Raw genomic sequence first — 16,602 nt, forward strand, 5'->3', positions numbered from 1 at the left:
ACTGTAAAAATGCTAAATATTAGCGTTCTTATAGCCGTTTTTGAGCGTCTGGTGTGCATGGAGTCTTAAGGAAAAAAAACGTATTTCTTTACAACCACTAACTATATTATAAAAACATATGGATGTTTAGTTCATGAGAATGCATCCCCCCCTCATTCCTGCATCAAACTTATTTTTCTGCTGCTGACTTGTTCTATTTGCAGTAGTGACCAGGGAGTCTAAGGGTGGTTCTTTGATGGCTGGATTACATTAAATGGGGCATGTCTGGAATCTTACCCCTTTATGTTTTTCTTTATTTTTCAGGGTGCATGTCTGAAATAGAAAATTAAGTCAAGCTGAAGAAGAAAAAAAAAACCTTTATTTGTAGAACCACAAGGAACAGTTATGACACATTGCAAAAAGCCTTCTTGTATACCCATTTTAAACCTCAGCTTTATTTGTGTTATAAAAGAAGTAATAGCTTTCTCTCTAGGAAATGTGTTATGGAAATATTTTCTCCCTCCCGAATTGAAAATTTTAGTAGCCGTTTCACCAAAATCTTTTCCAGTGGGAGCAAAATGTTTTCCTACCCTACAGCAAACTCTACATTCATTCTTACATGTTGTGGTGTCTTGGGAAGTCAAGATCCCAGAAGCGATACCAAGGATTCCAATGTGATCCTTGCTACATTTTTCTACATATTGAGAGATAACTTATTTGACTGCTTGTGGAGCATGGCAGTTAAACAACCCTTGCATTACTTTTTGTAATAAATCAAACTACAGTGTCAAACTATTTTTTCACCTGTGCTTGACTTCCAATTTCCATCCACATTTTGTAGTACTTATTTCTATGCAACACATAGTACAACATTAACAAACAATACATTAAAGGCATCTTTAAATTGTGAATTCTCTCAGGTTTGATTGCATAGGAATATGTGTATGAATTAAAGCACATTAGTTGCAGTGGTGCTGAAATTTGACTGTCCTGCTGAGGCATGCTCCCCTAATTTTTTGAGAAAGGGTGTCTTTCACTACAGCACAGTAGGAACTTGCAGGTCAGGTTTTAGCTACAGCTACCAAGCACATAGATATGAACACAACCTAAAGTGGAACACTAGAAGTTTTACACAGAGTGGGGAAAGATTAGAATCTTCATCTGTTTTTATTGCTGTGTGAAAGCTGGACAAAGTAACATTTCTGCTTAATACATTTATTGACACTTTAGTTCAACCTAAGAGGAGTCTACAAATCCAGGTTTATATGTAAACTTTCACAGATGTAAGATACAGATGTGCAAAAAGTATATGCATGGTCATCTGTTTAGTGAATGCAGGCTGCTATTTACACACAGCATGGTCAGAACTTTTAGCCAACAACATCTGGCCAGTATGTGTTATTGATCTGCTGTAACATGCAACAGCACTAACCCACACTGTGTACTTAACAGCATGCATTCACCATGGAAGTAAAAGGGGGGTCACTGAGCGATACAGAAAAGTGTCTTAGCATCAAGCTGCAGCTGGATCAAAACAGGCTTAACAAATAAATCCGCAATAATAGCACTAGGTATAAAACAGCAGCATTTACGGTTTTAGATTTGGGATAAGTCCCACAAACTACTTCTAATGCATATAAGATCCCAAGGAGTTCACACCACACTTCACAATCTCAGAACATTGGTCCATGTTCTTTTTAATTCGGTAGAAGTGTTCCACATATTCTGAACGCCCCAGAAGCTCTACAAAATCCTCATCATGTGTAATCACAAGTAGCTGGAAATTTCGCTGTCTTGACCGACTTTTGATGATCCTGTAAATACAATTAGACAAATTACACATTTTATGAGTGTCCTCTATTAATGTCAGAATGACCAATGGTAACTAGAATATTGGTCTAAAAAGTTTTTTTTTCCTTCACATACATCAACAATGTAGCTTCCTTTACTTATTTAGAAGGTTATCCCAGTTTTATGAAAATTAATAATAAAAATGAGAATGCAACGTACCGAGCCAAGAACTTACAGAGGAATTGCAGCCAAAAATCTTTTACTAATTTTGGACACAGTAAAGAAGTTTTATAACCTTTGTCAGGTTCTTACTGCTAACTATGTTCCCAGCAGGGAAATGTCACCACGTCAACCATCTCTGAAAGTTGGCATTAAAAAGGTGTCACTATTGAGAGATTTCTCTCTTACTCCTGGTCACCAGGCAGAGAAAGGATGAAACTCCTAAATGGGAAAACGTTTGCAGGTAGTTACTACTTAAAGGATAACTTTATTTCAACAGCTGGCTGGCATCCCTTGTTTTCTTTTTCGCAACCATTTCTGTCTAATGTAGTCCTCAGGTATGGCAATCAACCAGTTTCCTTGGAAACCTGGCTGTGCAGTACTACGTGTGCTAATTTATTCCAACAGGTTTGAACAGGATGACTGTCTGATGATTGGGACCAACTAGGGATACCTTCAAATAACAGCTGTGCTTTAATCTAGTTAACTGTTGGAATAAAAAGAGAATACAGATACCTAAAAATACCTAACCTTTTTGAATGGGATGTTCTCTGCTTTCTCAAAAAGCATTTGTATTATCAGTTAAACTGACTGGCTTCTGAATTCAACATGAACTTGTCCATGTTTTTAGAGGGGAGCGCCATTTATACATTACTGGATGGTTACAACTGGAGTTACAATTTATATGAAAATGGGAGTTGCCCTTTGGTCAGTTTGCTGCTCAGCAGGAAATAGGGGGTTGATGACCCTCTGCAGCATTATGGATGGAATGCCACATTGTAGTGGAGATCCCCTAGCGGCCTGGAAATTCCATATCTTGGAGTACAGCACGGGATGCAGGCAACTTATTCATACATCATGGGTTATAGCTTAGTACCTTTAGGTGTTTGGACACTGGCAAGCTTTTGAGGACACATACTCCTGGGGCACCTAGCCTATAAACCTACCCCACTCCATAATTACAGTACTTAGTTTTGTAGCAAGCAACGTGAAGTAACAAGGAAAGTTTAGGAAGGGTGTCCTGTACTGTACTCCAAGATATGGAATTTACAGGCAAGTCTAAATTCCTGTTATCTGAATTGTACAGTATGACCTATTTCACATGGGGTTCAGCTTGTATAAGTAGTGTGAACAGCAAGCTTTTATGAAACTTTCAGCTAGCTTTTGCAAAACTTTTATAAAACTTTGAGCAGCTTTCACAACTTTTTAAAGCGGCCTTTAGCTCCTGTTTGGAAATTTAACATACTGATCTTAATGAGTGTTCCAACTGTCACTTTAAACAAGCTTCATGTAGTGCTGAAACCCGCAAGCAGTTTGTTTAAAGTGACAATCAGCACTCCCATAAAGATCTGTGTTTTCTCCTGTTCAGGGCATACACCTGAGGGAGTCTTCAGGGAAAGGATTCCACCGAATGGATGTATCATGACCCTGGACCTGTAAAACTCTCTGCAGCTAACTTACTCAAAGTGTCTGAAGAGTGTCACAGCAGAGCTCAGTGCCTGGAGCTCACATTACAGGCTTGCCTGTAGGTCTCGTAGCAGCAGGGTATGGGTACAACCTCTGTGGCTTTGAAAGACCAGCCAAATCGTAAACCTACAAAAACTAAAGAATGAGGTTTGCTTCTTCCTAGAACACTATCAAATAAATTAGAGCATGATGGGAGTGGGAGGAGTTGTCTTACGGCTTTGTTTGCCGTATCCAATTTCCTGTATGCAGTAACATAACCCAGTGTCTTCTATCATGTGTCCTTTAATGAAAGCTAAAGCCACTCGGATCGCTTTTACATTATAGAGGATCGCTGGCTATAATTTAATAACCCACTCCCTGCACGTGACAACAAACATGAATGTCAGGTGCAATCTGTAAAAGCAAAACAACAATTGCAGCAATAATTATAGGGCCATCATTTACCGTTAAAGGATATGTTTCACCAACATTTTAATGTACCCGATATAAGTATTTTGTACCATTTACTTGTGTTAAAAATTATGCTGTTCTCTTTGTATTGCTTAATTTGTGTGAAATACCCGGTGTTCCGGCCAGTCCCCACACTCTCCTATTTAAAACTGACAACACTAGACATTAGAACACGTCAATTTCAGCGTGGTCAGTTTTCTGGCTGTGCTGGGAGAACAGCCTGCCTGTTTTCCATTAATCAGATTTCTGCTGACGCAGACCCCTACACAGCCATTCACTGGGAAAATCAGTGTAATGCAGTTTCTCTGCCCCCATCTCTCTAAGCCCTGTATGCAGCTGAGAACAAAGATTATGTGATCACTTTAAAAAAAGTGATACAGTACAGTACTGTGCAAACGTTTCAGGTAGGTGTAAAGAAATGCTATAAAGCAAGAAGGCTTTAAAAAATATATATATTTTCATTGTTTATTTTTATCAATTTACAAAATGCAAAGTGAGTGAACAGAAGAAAAATCTATCAAATTAATATTTTTGCTTTGGCTTCAAACCAGCATCAATTCTTACACTTGCACAAAGTCAGGAATTCTGTACGATTGGTCAGGTGTATGATTAACCAATTGTACCAAGCAGATGCTAATGATCATCAATTTTTTATGTAGGTTGAAACACAGGCATTAACTGAAACAGAAACAGCTGTGAAGGAGGCTTAAACTGGGTGAGGGACAGCTGCTAAAATGAGGTTGTGGAGGATAGTTTCATATCACAGGAACCATGGCAAGACTGAGCACAGCAACAAGACACAAAGTAGTTATACTGCATCAGCAAGGTCTCACCCAGGCAAAGATTCCAAACATATAAAAGAAAAACAAATCCCAGTATCTCTACTGAGATCAAAAAGTGGCTACTTCAGCAACAAATAATCTACACCTGGATAAGTTTATAGAAAATTACAAAATGTATTTAATCCATGTAGGTACGTGCTACAATAAAAATGCATCTGTGTAAATTAAGAACAGCTGCACACTGCATGCTCCACCGGGTACAACCACGCGGTCACCCGGGCAAGCAGGATTATGGTGAACACTGAAGAAAACAGAAAGGAAAAAACATGCACATAGACAAACCATACAATACAATAGAACACAGAACATAAAAACAACCACAGACGGTCCAGACACCAGTCTATCATTCACTGTGACATTGTGATGCGATTAATTCGCATGAATGAATAAACCATGTATGAAAGAGAAATTGGGAATATCCCTACCTCTGTTATCCTAAATGGGATGTCTAACAATGTCACAGTGAATGTCCCCCCGGGGGTGCCTGAGGCATAAATATGATATATAATGGTGGGCTAATGTTGGGTGTACAAAATTGGTTTTAATAGGTGATGCTTCCTATATTTATTAATGTTGAGACCACTATAATAGCTTCTATGTGTTGCCTTAGCAATATATAGCATTCCTTGGTGGCCAATCAAGTTGCAGATAAGTGTTAACAATGTGGACTCCAGGTACTCTCAGATTGCTGATAAAGCACAAATGTCCGATTGAACTTGCAACCAGTTGCTGCTTTTACTACAGTCCCACAGCGCAATGCTACACTGTCTAACCAGGAATATGGGCTGTCACATCCAAGTTCTGCTCATCTAGTCAATTGACCTTTATAGTGGTCTTTCCGTTTGTACACTAATGCCGTTGGTGAGTGGTACAAAACTTTCCCAGCAGTTACTGATAGCCAATTCATTAAGCTGGGATAGGGAAAAAGAAACTGAAAAATAAGAATGATGAATGGAACTTGGCTACGTTACCACTCTTGTAGCTGGCATAGGCTTCCCATTGCTTCTATGTGTTGATCCCAGTCTCCTCATAACAGTCAGCTCATGGCAGCTCATGTGTGGTAAGAGGATCTCCCCTTATCAAGACCGAATCGGGTGCACGGGGCTTGTAAGGCCGATCGGCTACGACGTGCGTGCCAAGTGGTAGTCAGGCTCTGCATCTCCTATCCCGCAGTGTGTCTCATAGGGGGCGTGTCGTCTGGCTGGCGTCACATGACCGCTGTGACGTCAACGTGTTTCACTATCAAGGTAGCGTAGCTTCGTCTGGACCATTCCAAAGAAGCTTTCAAATCTTTGCAAAGATTGCAAAGCAGACTGGGGTTCCAAGATGTGCTGTTTAAGCTCTTTTTGAAAAAGCACAAAAAATGGGCAACACTGAGGACTGTAGATGCAGTGGTCGTCTAAGGAACCTTAATGTAGCAGATGAAAGACACATCAGACTTGCTTCTGTTTAACATGATTTCCAGCAGTGCCATCAGCACAGAACTGGCAGAAACCAGTGGGACCCAGGTACCCCCATCTACTGTCCAGAGAAGTCCTATGAAAACATAGGTGCAGAAAAATGGCAGCAGGTGCCCTGGACTGATGAGTCAAAAACTGAAATAGTTGGCTGTAAGGGAAGCGGTTTGTTGGCCCAAGGGCTGGAGAGTGGTACAATAATGAGTGTATGTAGGCAACAGTGAAGCATGGTGGAGGTGCCTTGCAAGTTTGGGCTTCATTTCTGCAAATGGAGTTGAAGATTTGGTCAGCATCAGTGGTGTCCTTAACGCTAAGAAAAACAGACTGATAATTATCCATCATGCCATGCAATCAGGGAGTCATGTGATTGGCCGCAAATTTATTCTGCAGCAGGTCAATGACCCCCAAACATACAGCAAATGTCCTTAAGGACTACCTTCAGCGTAAACAAGAACAAGAAGTCCTGGAATTGATGGTTTGGCCCCCCACAGAGCTCTAATCGCAACATCGAGTCTGTCTAGGATTACATGAAGAGACAGAAGGATTTGAGGCAGCCTACATCCACAGATGATCTGTGATTAGTTCTCCAAGATATCTGGAACAACCTACCTGCTGAGTCCCTTCAAAAACTGTGTGCAAGTGTACCTAGAAGTACGCCAAATATGCCATGTTGCATGATGTTGGGGATATCTCAGGGGTGGCAGTGCTGGAACAGGCTCCCTCCCCTAGCTGCCAGGGGAATGACTGCTCTGGTAAGGAGGGGTGCAGGGATACAGGCAGGGTTAAACAGGTACTGGTAGTAGGAGGCAATATTTTGTTTACCAGGGCGCTTGGGTTCGGCACATCGCGGAATGGATGGACAGATTATTGGGTGGGGCTGGGGGGGACCCAGCTATCATGGTACCAACAACAAAGTAAGAGAAAGGTGGAGGATCCTAAAAAATGATTTCAGGGACTTAGGGAATAGATTGAAGAGAAGGACCTCCAAGGTGGTTTTCTCAGAAGTACTACCTGTGCCTCGAGCCACACCAGAGAGGCAGCAGGGGCTTAGGGAACTGAACAAGTGGCTGAGGAACTGGTATAGGAAGGAGGGTTTTGGGTTCCTGGAGAACTGGGCTGACTTTTCAGTTGGTTACCGGCCCTTTAGTAGGGACGGGCTGCACCCTAATGGGGAGGAGTGCATCTCTGTTAGGAAAAATAGATGGCCAAGAAGTTGGAGGGGCTTTTAAACTAGGTGTTGGGGGAGGGTTCAGAGGAAGGGATAGCTGGCAGCGAGCTAAAGAAAGAGGGTACCAGGGGAGGCACTAGTCTTCCATTCATATTTATGAGGTCATCGACCTATCCCCAGCAGAAAGGGGGCGTGCTACTTCATAAACATGAGTCATGCCAGCAGGGCAGACGGGTGGAAGAAGTGCTGAGCAGGCTGTCGAAGGCCCTTGAGGGTGCCCCCTGGTCTGGGGATGTCACCTGTTTGTGCCATACAACTGTGTTTTCTTTTGTTCAGTGTTTCACTTAGGCATAACCACACCCTACTGGGTGCGTCAGCGAGCTACATACTCTCTTTGGCTGGATTATTACCCAAACCTTTGTCAATCGGATGTGACCTCGGGCCTAGGTGCCGGAAGAATCCCCCTACAACACACGGAGGAAACCCTTCCTGGAGGCACAGGAGCAAGTGAGGGGACAGTGGGAGCAGGTTAGCACATCCAGATCATCTCCTGAGACTTGAGAGAATGTCAGTCTGGAGGACTGTGGGGAGAAATTAGCCTGGAGGGCTATTGAAAGGGGCAGCTGCAGCCAGGAGGGTTGGCAGTGCTTGAAGAGGTGGAGCTGGGATCAGTACCACGGGAGTGGTGAAATCCTGGACACTGAACTTTTCTACACAACCAAGGGGCTTCGGGTTCCTGCCTATAACAGGCTTTGGCTCTAATCTGACTGACGGCTTTGTCAGATCTGAACAGTGTGCCAGCTGGGTTTTCTGCAAGCAGGAAGGAAGAAGTGGAGTGTACATATAGACTGTATATATGAAGAGTTGTCCCTGAAGTTGTTCTGAAGTCAAGTGGGCATCTCCAATCCCTATCCAAGTTATTATCCTTCAATTAAAAAAAAAAAAAAAAAAAATCAAAGTCACAAACTGTTTTCTGACTCTGAGTGTCTGTGGAAATGTGGTGTGCCTAGCAGTGCAGGGTGAGGGATCCCAGTATACTTACGGCTCCTTAGGGGGTGCGCTACACAGGAACCGGGCCCATCATTGCAGGCAGTCCTTTAAGATCTTAGAAGAATTTGAGGTTTACTCGAGCTTGAGGTTTAATGGGGTCAAATGTAATGGGAGAAAAGAGGCAGCTGATTTTAACCTGCCACTACGCTGGATTTCTCAAGTAACTTTTTTAGGTATACAGATCACAGCAAAATTATCTGATTATACTGCTCTAAGGACACTTACCGTTGTCTTTAATTGTCAAAGTTAACCTTTTAAAAATTAAAGTTTTGCATTTTTCCTGTGTTATTTGAGGAATGCCCCTGTATGGGTGCCACGCTGTCATTTAAAAAAAAAGTCAACCAATTATTTACTCATGCAGAATCCCAGAGTTGGAATATAATTTTTGCAGGAACATTGGGAACAAGGGGAACTGGTGTTACCAGACCTCCACAAATACTATTTCGCTGGCCAGATGGTGTTTGCTCGCAGATAGCTACAGGGGGGATGATAGGCATGCTGCCATAGTGTTGTAGGCTGCTCTTTTAGAGTCATATGAGGCCCTAAAATGTCTACTCTATAGTGTTACACAGGCAGCCTATCATCTTACAAGCTTTATGATAACTACAATTAAGGCGTGGAGGCGGAACCAAAGAATTCTGCATCCAGCAGAAGCTAAAATATCCCCTTCCCACTGTGGCTTATTCCTCACTTTCCTCATTTTTCCGCATTGCCTGACCCGGCACTTTGCGCCACGAAAGGGGTAAAAACTCTGCACAACAGTAGACTAATGACATTTGAGAATTGAAAAGTTCTTCTCAATTTCTATTTCTTTTGGTACTTGCAGCTATGTCATGCCTTTTGGCACAGTTTGGTTTACCTTGCTTGGAGATTTAGCCCTCCAAACTTGCAGTGTTACTCTGTAATAGCTCTTTAGGAAAGCCCCTATCTGGACTTTACAAGGAAATTTTCACTGAACGACCCACCTCAATGGTACTTTGCAAAGAAAAGTGGATGGGTGAAGATTGGGATGATATATAGGATCATCCGCTTATGCACTTAGTCGCTACCAGAGGCCGACTTATCCAGTATAAATTTTTACATAGAACATACTACACTCTAGCCAAACCTGCTGGTATTTACCATTTTCCTTCTTCTGCATGTTGTCACTGCACTTTTTTACCTACAGACTTTACCCATATATTTTGGCAAAGCCCATTAATACAACAGTTGTGGATTGGGGTGACCCATTGTAAAACAGGATTTACTGTCTATTCCATTAGTGGTTTCTGTTTGTTTATTTAAGCTGGTGGAAGAATTAGCCTCCATAACAGTGCACAGAACATTAGTTCGAACTCTTTTGATCTATGCATGTTAAGGCAATTATATTAAAATGGAAGAAATCAACTGCCCCTCCTTGACTTTTTGGAAGGGACTGGTTAATTCAGCACTACCATTTTATAAGGCCACATATTTTAATGGGGGTTGGCCAAATGAAAAATTGACATGATATGGCACTGCTGGCTGTCTGCACTTTCTACTAATAATGGAGCATATTTTACACTTATCTGGATTTATTAAATTTTCAGCTCTGATATTACATCTTGTGGTAGCCTATGGCATATAAGTAATATATCTGATTTGAACATGGATTATTGACTGGAAAACCTCAGTGGGCACTTTTTTGGGCAAAATGATTCCATGTTGACTGTCCTGAACTGTACAGAGTAAACCTGAAATCAGCGCTCCATTCCTAAAGCCAAAACTGTATTATAAACACTTTCCCTGATATACAGTGGGGACGGAAGGTATTCAGACCCCCTTAAATTTTTCACTCTTTGTTATATTGCAGCCATTTGCTAAAATAATTTAAGTTCATTTTTTCCCCTCATTAATATACACACAGCACCCCATATTGACAGAAAAACACAGAACTGTTGACATTTTTGCACATTTATTAAAAAAGAAAAACTGAAATATCACATGTTGCTAAGTATTCAGACCCTTTGCTCAGAATTTAGTACAACCCCTGGCAAAAATTATGGAATCACCAGTCCCTGAGGATGTTCCTTCAGTTGTTTATTGTTGTAGAAAAAAAGCAAATCACAGACATGGCCAAAAACTAAAGGCATTTCAAATGGCAACTTTCTGGCTTTAAGAAACACTAAAACAAAAATCAAGAAAAATAATTGTGGTGGCCAGTAACAGTTATGCCCCGTACACACGGTCGGATTTTCCGACGGAAAATGTGTGATAGGACCTTGTTGTCGGAAATTCCGACCGTGTGTAGGCTCCATCACACATTTTCCATCGGATTTTCCGACACACAAAGTTTGAGAGCAGGATATAAAATTTTCCGACAACAAAATCCGTTGTGGGAAATTCCGATCGTGTGTACACAAATCCGACGGACAAAGTGCCACGCATGCTCAGAATAAATAAAGAGATGAAAGCTATTGGCCACTGCCCCGTTTATAGTCCCGACGTACGTGTTTTACGTCACTGCTTTTAGAACGATCGGATTTTCCGACAACTTTGTGTGACCGTGTGTATGCAAGACAAGTTTGAGCCAACATCCGTCGGAAAAAATCCTAGGATTTTGTTGTCGGAATGTCCGAATAAAGTCCTACCATGTGTACGGGGCATTAGATTTATAGAACAAGCACAGGGAATAAATTATGGAATCACTCAATTCTGAGGAAAAAATTATGGAATCATGAAAAATAAACAAACAAAATAACACTCCAACACATCACTAGTACTTTGTTGCACCACTTCTGGCTTTTAGAATAGTAAATAAGGGGGTGGTGGTTGCGCTGTGTTAGAAGAGGGGGAGGGGAAGGGGGAGGGGAGGGGGAGGGGGGGGAGGGGGGGCTAGACTATAATGAATACAAAGATAGCAAGTGACCTAAATATATGAGTAAATTATGTGAAAAAGGACTCACAGATGCAAATATATAAATAAAGAAGTGAAATATAAGCACAAAAAAATCACTAAGTGGTGCATAACAAAAGTGCTATGATCAAACAACAAAAAAGTTAATATATATATAAAAAGTAATAGAATGAAGGTATATATCAGCAAGCAGTGTACAAGGGTATGTGAGTCTGCTTCAAAGGCGCATAAATCTAAAGTAAAAGTCCATTAAATAGTCCCAGTAGTTGATGTTGGTGACACGCCGACACTCGGCGAAAAAAATATAATCCAAAAAGAGAAAAAAGAAAAGAAAATAAAGTGACAACAGTCCCACCACCTAATGTGACACTTCTGGATGCAGATAAGGTACTGGTGATGGACCAGGGAGGAGAAAGAAAGTGTACTACAGGTGGGGGCACCTCCGTGTTCCCAGGCCCCTTACCTTACAGCTGTAAGGTATACAGCATATGTAGTGGAGACCCAGTTGATGAGGAAATCCAAAAGGTACAGCAGATGGCATTGTTTGATGATGTAGTATATCATATGCAGAGACGAAAAACGAGCGGCATATAGTATAATTCCATTTTATGTAAAGGACACAGGTGGGGGGGGGGGGGGGGGTTGCACTCACTTTTAAGCAATGAGCGCACACCTCAACCCACGAGCGCCAAGCTCGTATAATCCCAGGCTCTGGATCTTCCAACAAGTCTCCCCGCTTCCTGTTCCTCACCGCCCGTTATGCAGAGTTATGTTGTGCGGTATAAAAGACAGAAACCGCACATAGCGTAATCCCGTATACCATATACTTTATTAAAAGAGTAGCAAAATGTCATGCACTTACATTTAAAAAACAGCTGGGGGGTAAAACATCCACGAGCGCCGAGCTCGTCATATCCAGCTAGTGTGTGGCAGCGTCCCGTGCTCCTAACGCGTATCATCACGTCACGTGACTTCTTCAGAGGCTAGCACGGGATAGAAAACCAATGCTTATAAATGGTCACACGGTGGCAACTGGCGGTCATCTTCCCAGAGCTTATCTCTATGTATAATGTCAAATGGAGCGATATGTCAAGATATTAGAACGCAGCCAATTGTGAAGTAACAATCATGCCGGATAAATAGCCCAGGGCTGCGGGGAAAGAAGGGGGGTTTAGAACAAGGACATACTTAAAGAAAAACGAAAATAGTGTTAAAAATGCTCCAATATAAATACAGGGAGCAACTCACATGGTATTCTAAAGAGATAACCTAACCGATAAAAAGTTGTAAGGAAAAAAAGGGGGAGTTTATTATTATTTATAATCATTATAATACGGCGGCCATTTTCCCAAAGGATGCTATTGTAAAGAATACAATAGGCCACTGGCGGCCATTTTCCCAAAGCTCACCATAGTACACAATGTCAGATGGGGCAATGTATCAAAAATGATATTGTTCAGTGGTTAAAATTACAATGCCCCCACCTTTATCTGAGGGCCTGATGACAAGGTTCTTTCTTTTGGTAAGCCTTTGAATTCCAGTCCGTATAACTCTAGGTTCTTCTCTTTTTTTGTATGTTAAGTTCTTAATTTCTTCCGTTACCAGGTCCTTGAACACCTCTATGTGGGTGTTGTTCTTAGGTTTGGGGTTATAAATGGATTTGTTCCTCAAACTACTATGTAATACTGGATCTTTTTGCACAGTGATGGTATTAATGGGTTTGTCAACCAATATCACAATGGCATGATGAAGCTACTAGGAGATCCGAATACATATGCCATACTTCCCAACAATCCTATATTCAAATGGAAGAAAGAACTTGAACAAGTAGTCCAACTGGGCCTCAAAAAATGCATACTTAACAAAAAAGAAGTGAAATACTTGGTTCCGGAGGCTTGTAGAACACCGATTATTTACGCACTACCCAAAATCCATAAGGATAAAACTAACCCTCCTTTTAGACCAATTGTTAATGGTATAGAATCGATTACAGCAAGACTGGGCGAGTACATCGATAGGTACCTTCAGCCTGCAGTTCAAAGTACGAAAGCCTATCTGAGAGATACGAAACAAATGCTTCAGTTATTAGAGGGGAGAAATGACACTGGTACCATCTGGATGGCTACAGCTGACGTGCCATCACTTTACACAATCATACCCCATTTCATGGCTTGTGAAGCCGCGAAGTGGGGTTTGAGAAAATTCACCAAGCTCCCCCTCTATCAAAGAAAATTTCTCGTTAAGTGCCTAGACCAGGGGTCTCAAACTGGCGGCCCTCCAGCTGTTGCGAAACTACAAGTCCCATGAGGCATTGCAAGGCTGACAGTTACAAGCATGACTCCCACAGGCAGAGGCATGATGGGACTTGTAGTTTTGCAACAGCTGGAGGGCCACCAGTTTGAGACCCCTGGCCTAGAATTTTGCTTGAAACATAGTCATTTCTGGTATTGTAAACAATTTTATTACCAGAAAACAGGAGTAGCTATGGGGGCGAAATTTGCCCCCAGCATTGCAGGACTGTTTATGTCCCAATGGGAAGAGGAAGTGGTGTTCTCAGATCCCCCTAAAGAACTTTGTATGTTCAAAAGGTATATCGATGATATTTTTATTATATGGGAGGGTGAAAGGGATCTCTTAACGTCATTCTTTCTCAAATTGAATAACAATGTCAATAATATTACACTGACTTGGCAAATTGAAGAACAATCCATTCCATTCCTAGATTTGGAGATCTCACGTACCAATAACCAATACATCACTAAAACTTTTTTCAAAAATGTCGACCGTAACAGCTATCTGCCTCTAAGTAGTTGCCATCACAGAAACTGGCTATTCAACATCCCTAAAGGCCAGATAATGCGACTAAGACGCAACTGCACTCTAGACGAGGATTTTCATGTGCAAGCTATGGTGATTGGTAAAAGGTTTATAGATAAAGGATATGACCAAGAATTTATAAATGATCAAATAATGGAGGTAGGACGAATGCAAAGACAGGGACTACTTGAGGATAAGACATCTACCCGTCAACAGGATCAGGTCCCTCTAATCTTTGATTATAATTTCCAACATAAGAAGATTGAAAGTAACATATCCCGGCACTGGCATATCTTAAAATCAGACAAAGGCCTGAGAGAAGTATTGCCAGAAAAACCTATATTTATATATAAAAGGGCATCTACCCTGAGAGACCGACTAGTTAAAAGCGTGATTGATCCCCCCAAAAAACTTTTTTCTTTTTTCACTGGCAAAGGATTTTATCCTTGTAAACGCTGCTACGCCTGTATCCGAACAAAACACCCGAATCAAAAAGTTTTTTCATTTCAATCAAATAGTAATGGCACCAAATTTAATATTAACAAGTTTATTGGATGTAATACCGAAGGGGCGGTCTATGTATTGGAGTGCAGTTGCGGCCTCCAGTACGTAGGCTGCACTAAAAGATTATTAAGAATCGGCATTAAGGAGCACGTTCAAAATATAAAAAATGTTTTCGACAAACATAATGTCTCTAGGCATTTCGATAAACATCATAATAGAGACCCTAGGCACCTGAAATTTTGGGGTATCGAACCCTATACGAGACCATGGCGAGGGGGGCATAAAGTGAGGACCTTAAGCAAATTAGAGTCCAAATGGATATATTCCATGGACACCTTAGTACCAAAGGGACTCAATATTGAGTTCGACCTAAATTGCTTTATAAGCGACTTTTAGTATCAAGACCTCCCCCGCGCGCTCTTCTTTCCATCTATGACGTAGTCACACTCTTATGTATTTAACTCTGGACTCAGAGGCTGCTAGTCCAAGTTGAATTTTGTATCTGTGTTTTTTCTGCCTGCAGTATCTATGATGTGATTATTGGTATAGTTGGTGTGTGACACTTCTCGAGCTCCGGTTCTTTAATTTTTTCTTTTCTTCTTTTTTTTCGGTGATAATCTTATCCCCTCTTTTTATATATGTCCAGTTTAGGTTCTGTTATCATTGCTTTTATTAATAGTGAGTATAAAAATATTAAAAAATATGAATAAATCTTCCCTTTTTTCCCTATAACCTGTTTACTGGCCAGGTCACCATTTTATAACACTATGTAAGGTGCTCCCTGTATTTATATATGGGAGCATTTTGAAATTTTTTATTATTTTTTTATTTTTTTTTTATTTTAAGTATGCCCTGTTCTAAACCTTTTTTCTGCAGCCTTGGGCTAATTATGTCCCCATCCGGTATATTTCGTATTTTTTACAAATTGGCTGCGTTTTTGATACATTGCCCCATCTGACATTGTGTAGTATGGTGAGCTTTGGGAAAATGGCCGCCAGTGGCCTATTGTATTCTTTACAATAGCATCCTTCGGGAAAATGGCTGCCGTATTATAATGATTATAAATAATAATAAACTCCCCCTTTTTTTCCTTACAACTTTTTATCGGTTAGGCTATCTTTTTAGAATACCATGTGAGTTGCTCCCTGTATTTATGTTGGAGCATTTTTAACACTATTTTCGTTTTTCTTTAAGTATGTCCTTGTTCTAAACCCCCCTTCTTTCCCCGCAGCCCTGGGCTATTTATCCGGCATGATTGTTACTTCACAATTGGCTGCGTTCTAATATCTTGACATATCGCTCCATTTGACATTATACATAGAGATAAGCTCTGGGAAAATGGCCGCCAGTTACCTATCCTATCCCTTACATTAGCGCCCTTCGGGAAAATGGCCGCCGTGTGTCTATCACACGGGGACCATTTATAAGCATTGGCTTTCTATCCCGTGCTATCCTCTGAAGAAGTCACGTGACGATACGCGTTAGGAGCACGGGACGCTGCCACACACTAGCTGGATGTGACGAGCTCGGCGCTCGTGGATGTTTTACCCCCCAGCTGTTTTTTAAATGTAAGTGCATGACATTTTGCTACTCTTTTAATAAAGTATATGGTATACGGAATTACGCTATGTGCGGTTTCTGTTTTTTATACCGCACAACATAACTCTGCATAATGGGCGGTGAGGAACAGAAAGCGGGGAGACTTGTTGGAAGATCCAGAGCCTGGGATTATACAAGCTCGGCGCTTGTGGGTTGAGGTGTGCGCTCATTGCTTAAAAGTGAGTGCAACCCCCCCCACCTGTGTCCTTTACATCAAATGGAATTATACTATATGCCGCTCGTTTTTTGTCTCTGCATATGATATACTGCATCATCAAACAACGCCATCTGCTGTACCTTTTGGATTTCCTCATCTACTGGGTCTCCACTACATATGCTGTATACCTTACAGCTGTAAGGTAAGGGGCCTGGGAACACGGAGGT

General features: G+C 41.3%; 1 protein-coding gene across 2 annotated transcripts in view; it reads right to left on the bottom strand.

The window, feature by feature from the left end:
* Positions 1-336: 336 nt before the first annotated feature.
* Positions 337-16,602, bottom strand: part of RAD50 (RAD50 double strand break repair protein) — a 463,790-nt gene continuing 447,524 nt past the window's right edge. For both annotated transcript variants that reach the window (XM_073620674.1, XM_073620673.1), the window contains one exon: positions 337-1,793. In XM_073620674.1, the coding sequence (XP_073476775.1) occupies positions 1,737-1,793 (57 nt within the window). In that variant the 3' untranslated portion in view covers positions 337-1,736. The remainder of the gene's footprint in view (positions 1,794-16,602) is intronic.

The sequence above is a fragment of the Aquarana catesbeiana genome, linkage group LG03, assembly GCF_042186555.1.
Source record: "Aquarana catesbeiana isolate 2022-GZ linkage group LG03, ASM4218655v1, whole genome shotgun sequence".
NCBI classification, from domain to species: domain Eukaryota; kingdom Metazoa; phylum Chordata; class Amphibia; order Anura; family Ranidae; genus Aquarana; species Aquarana catesbeiana.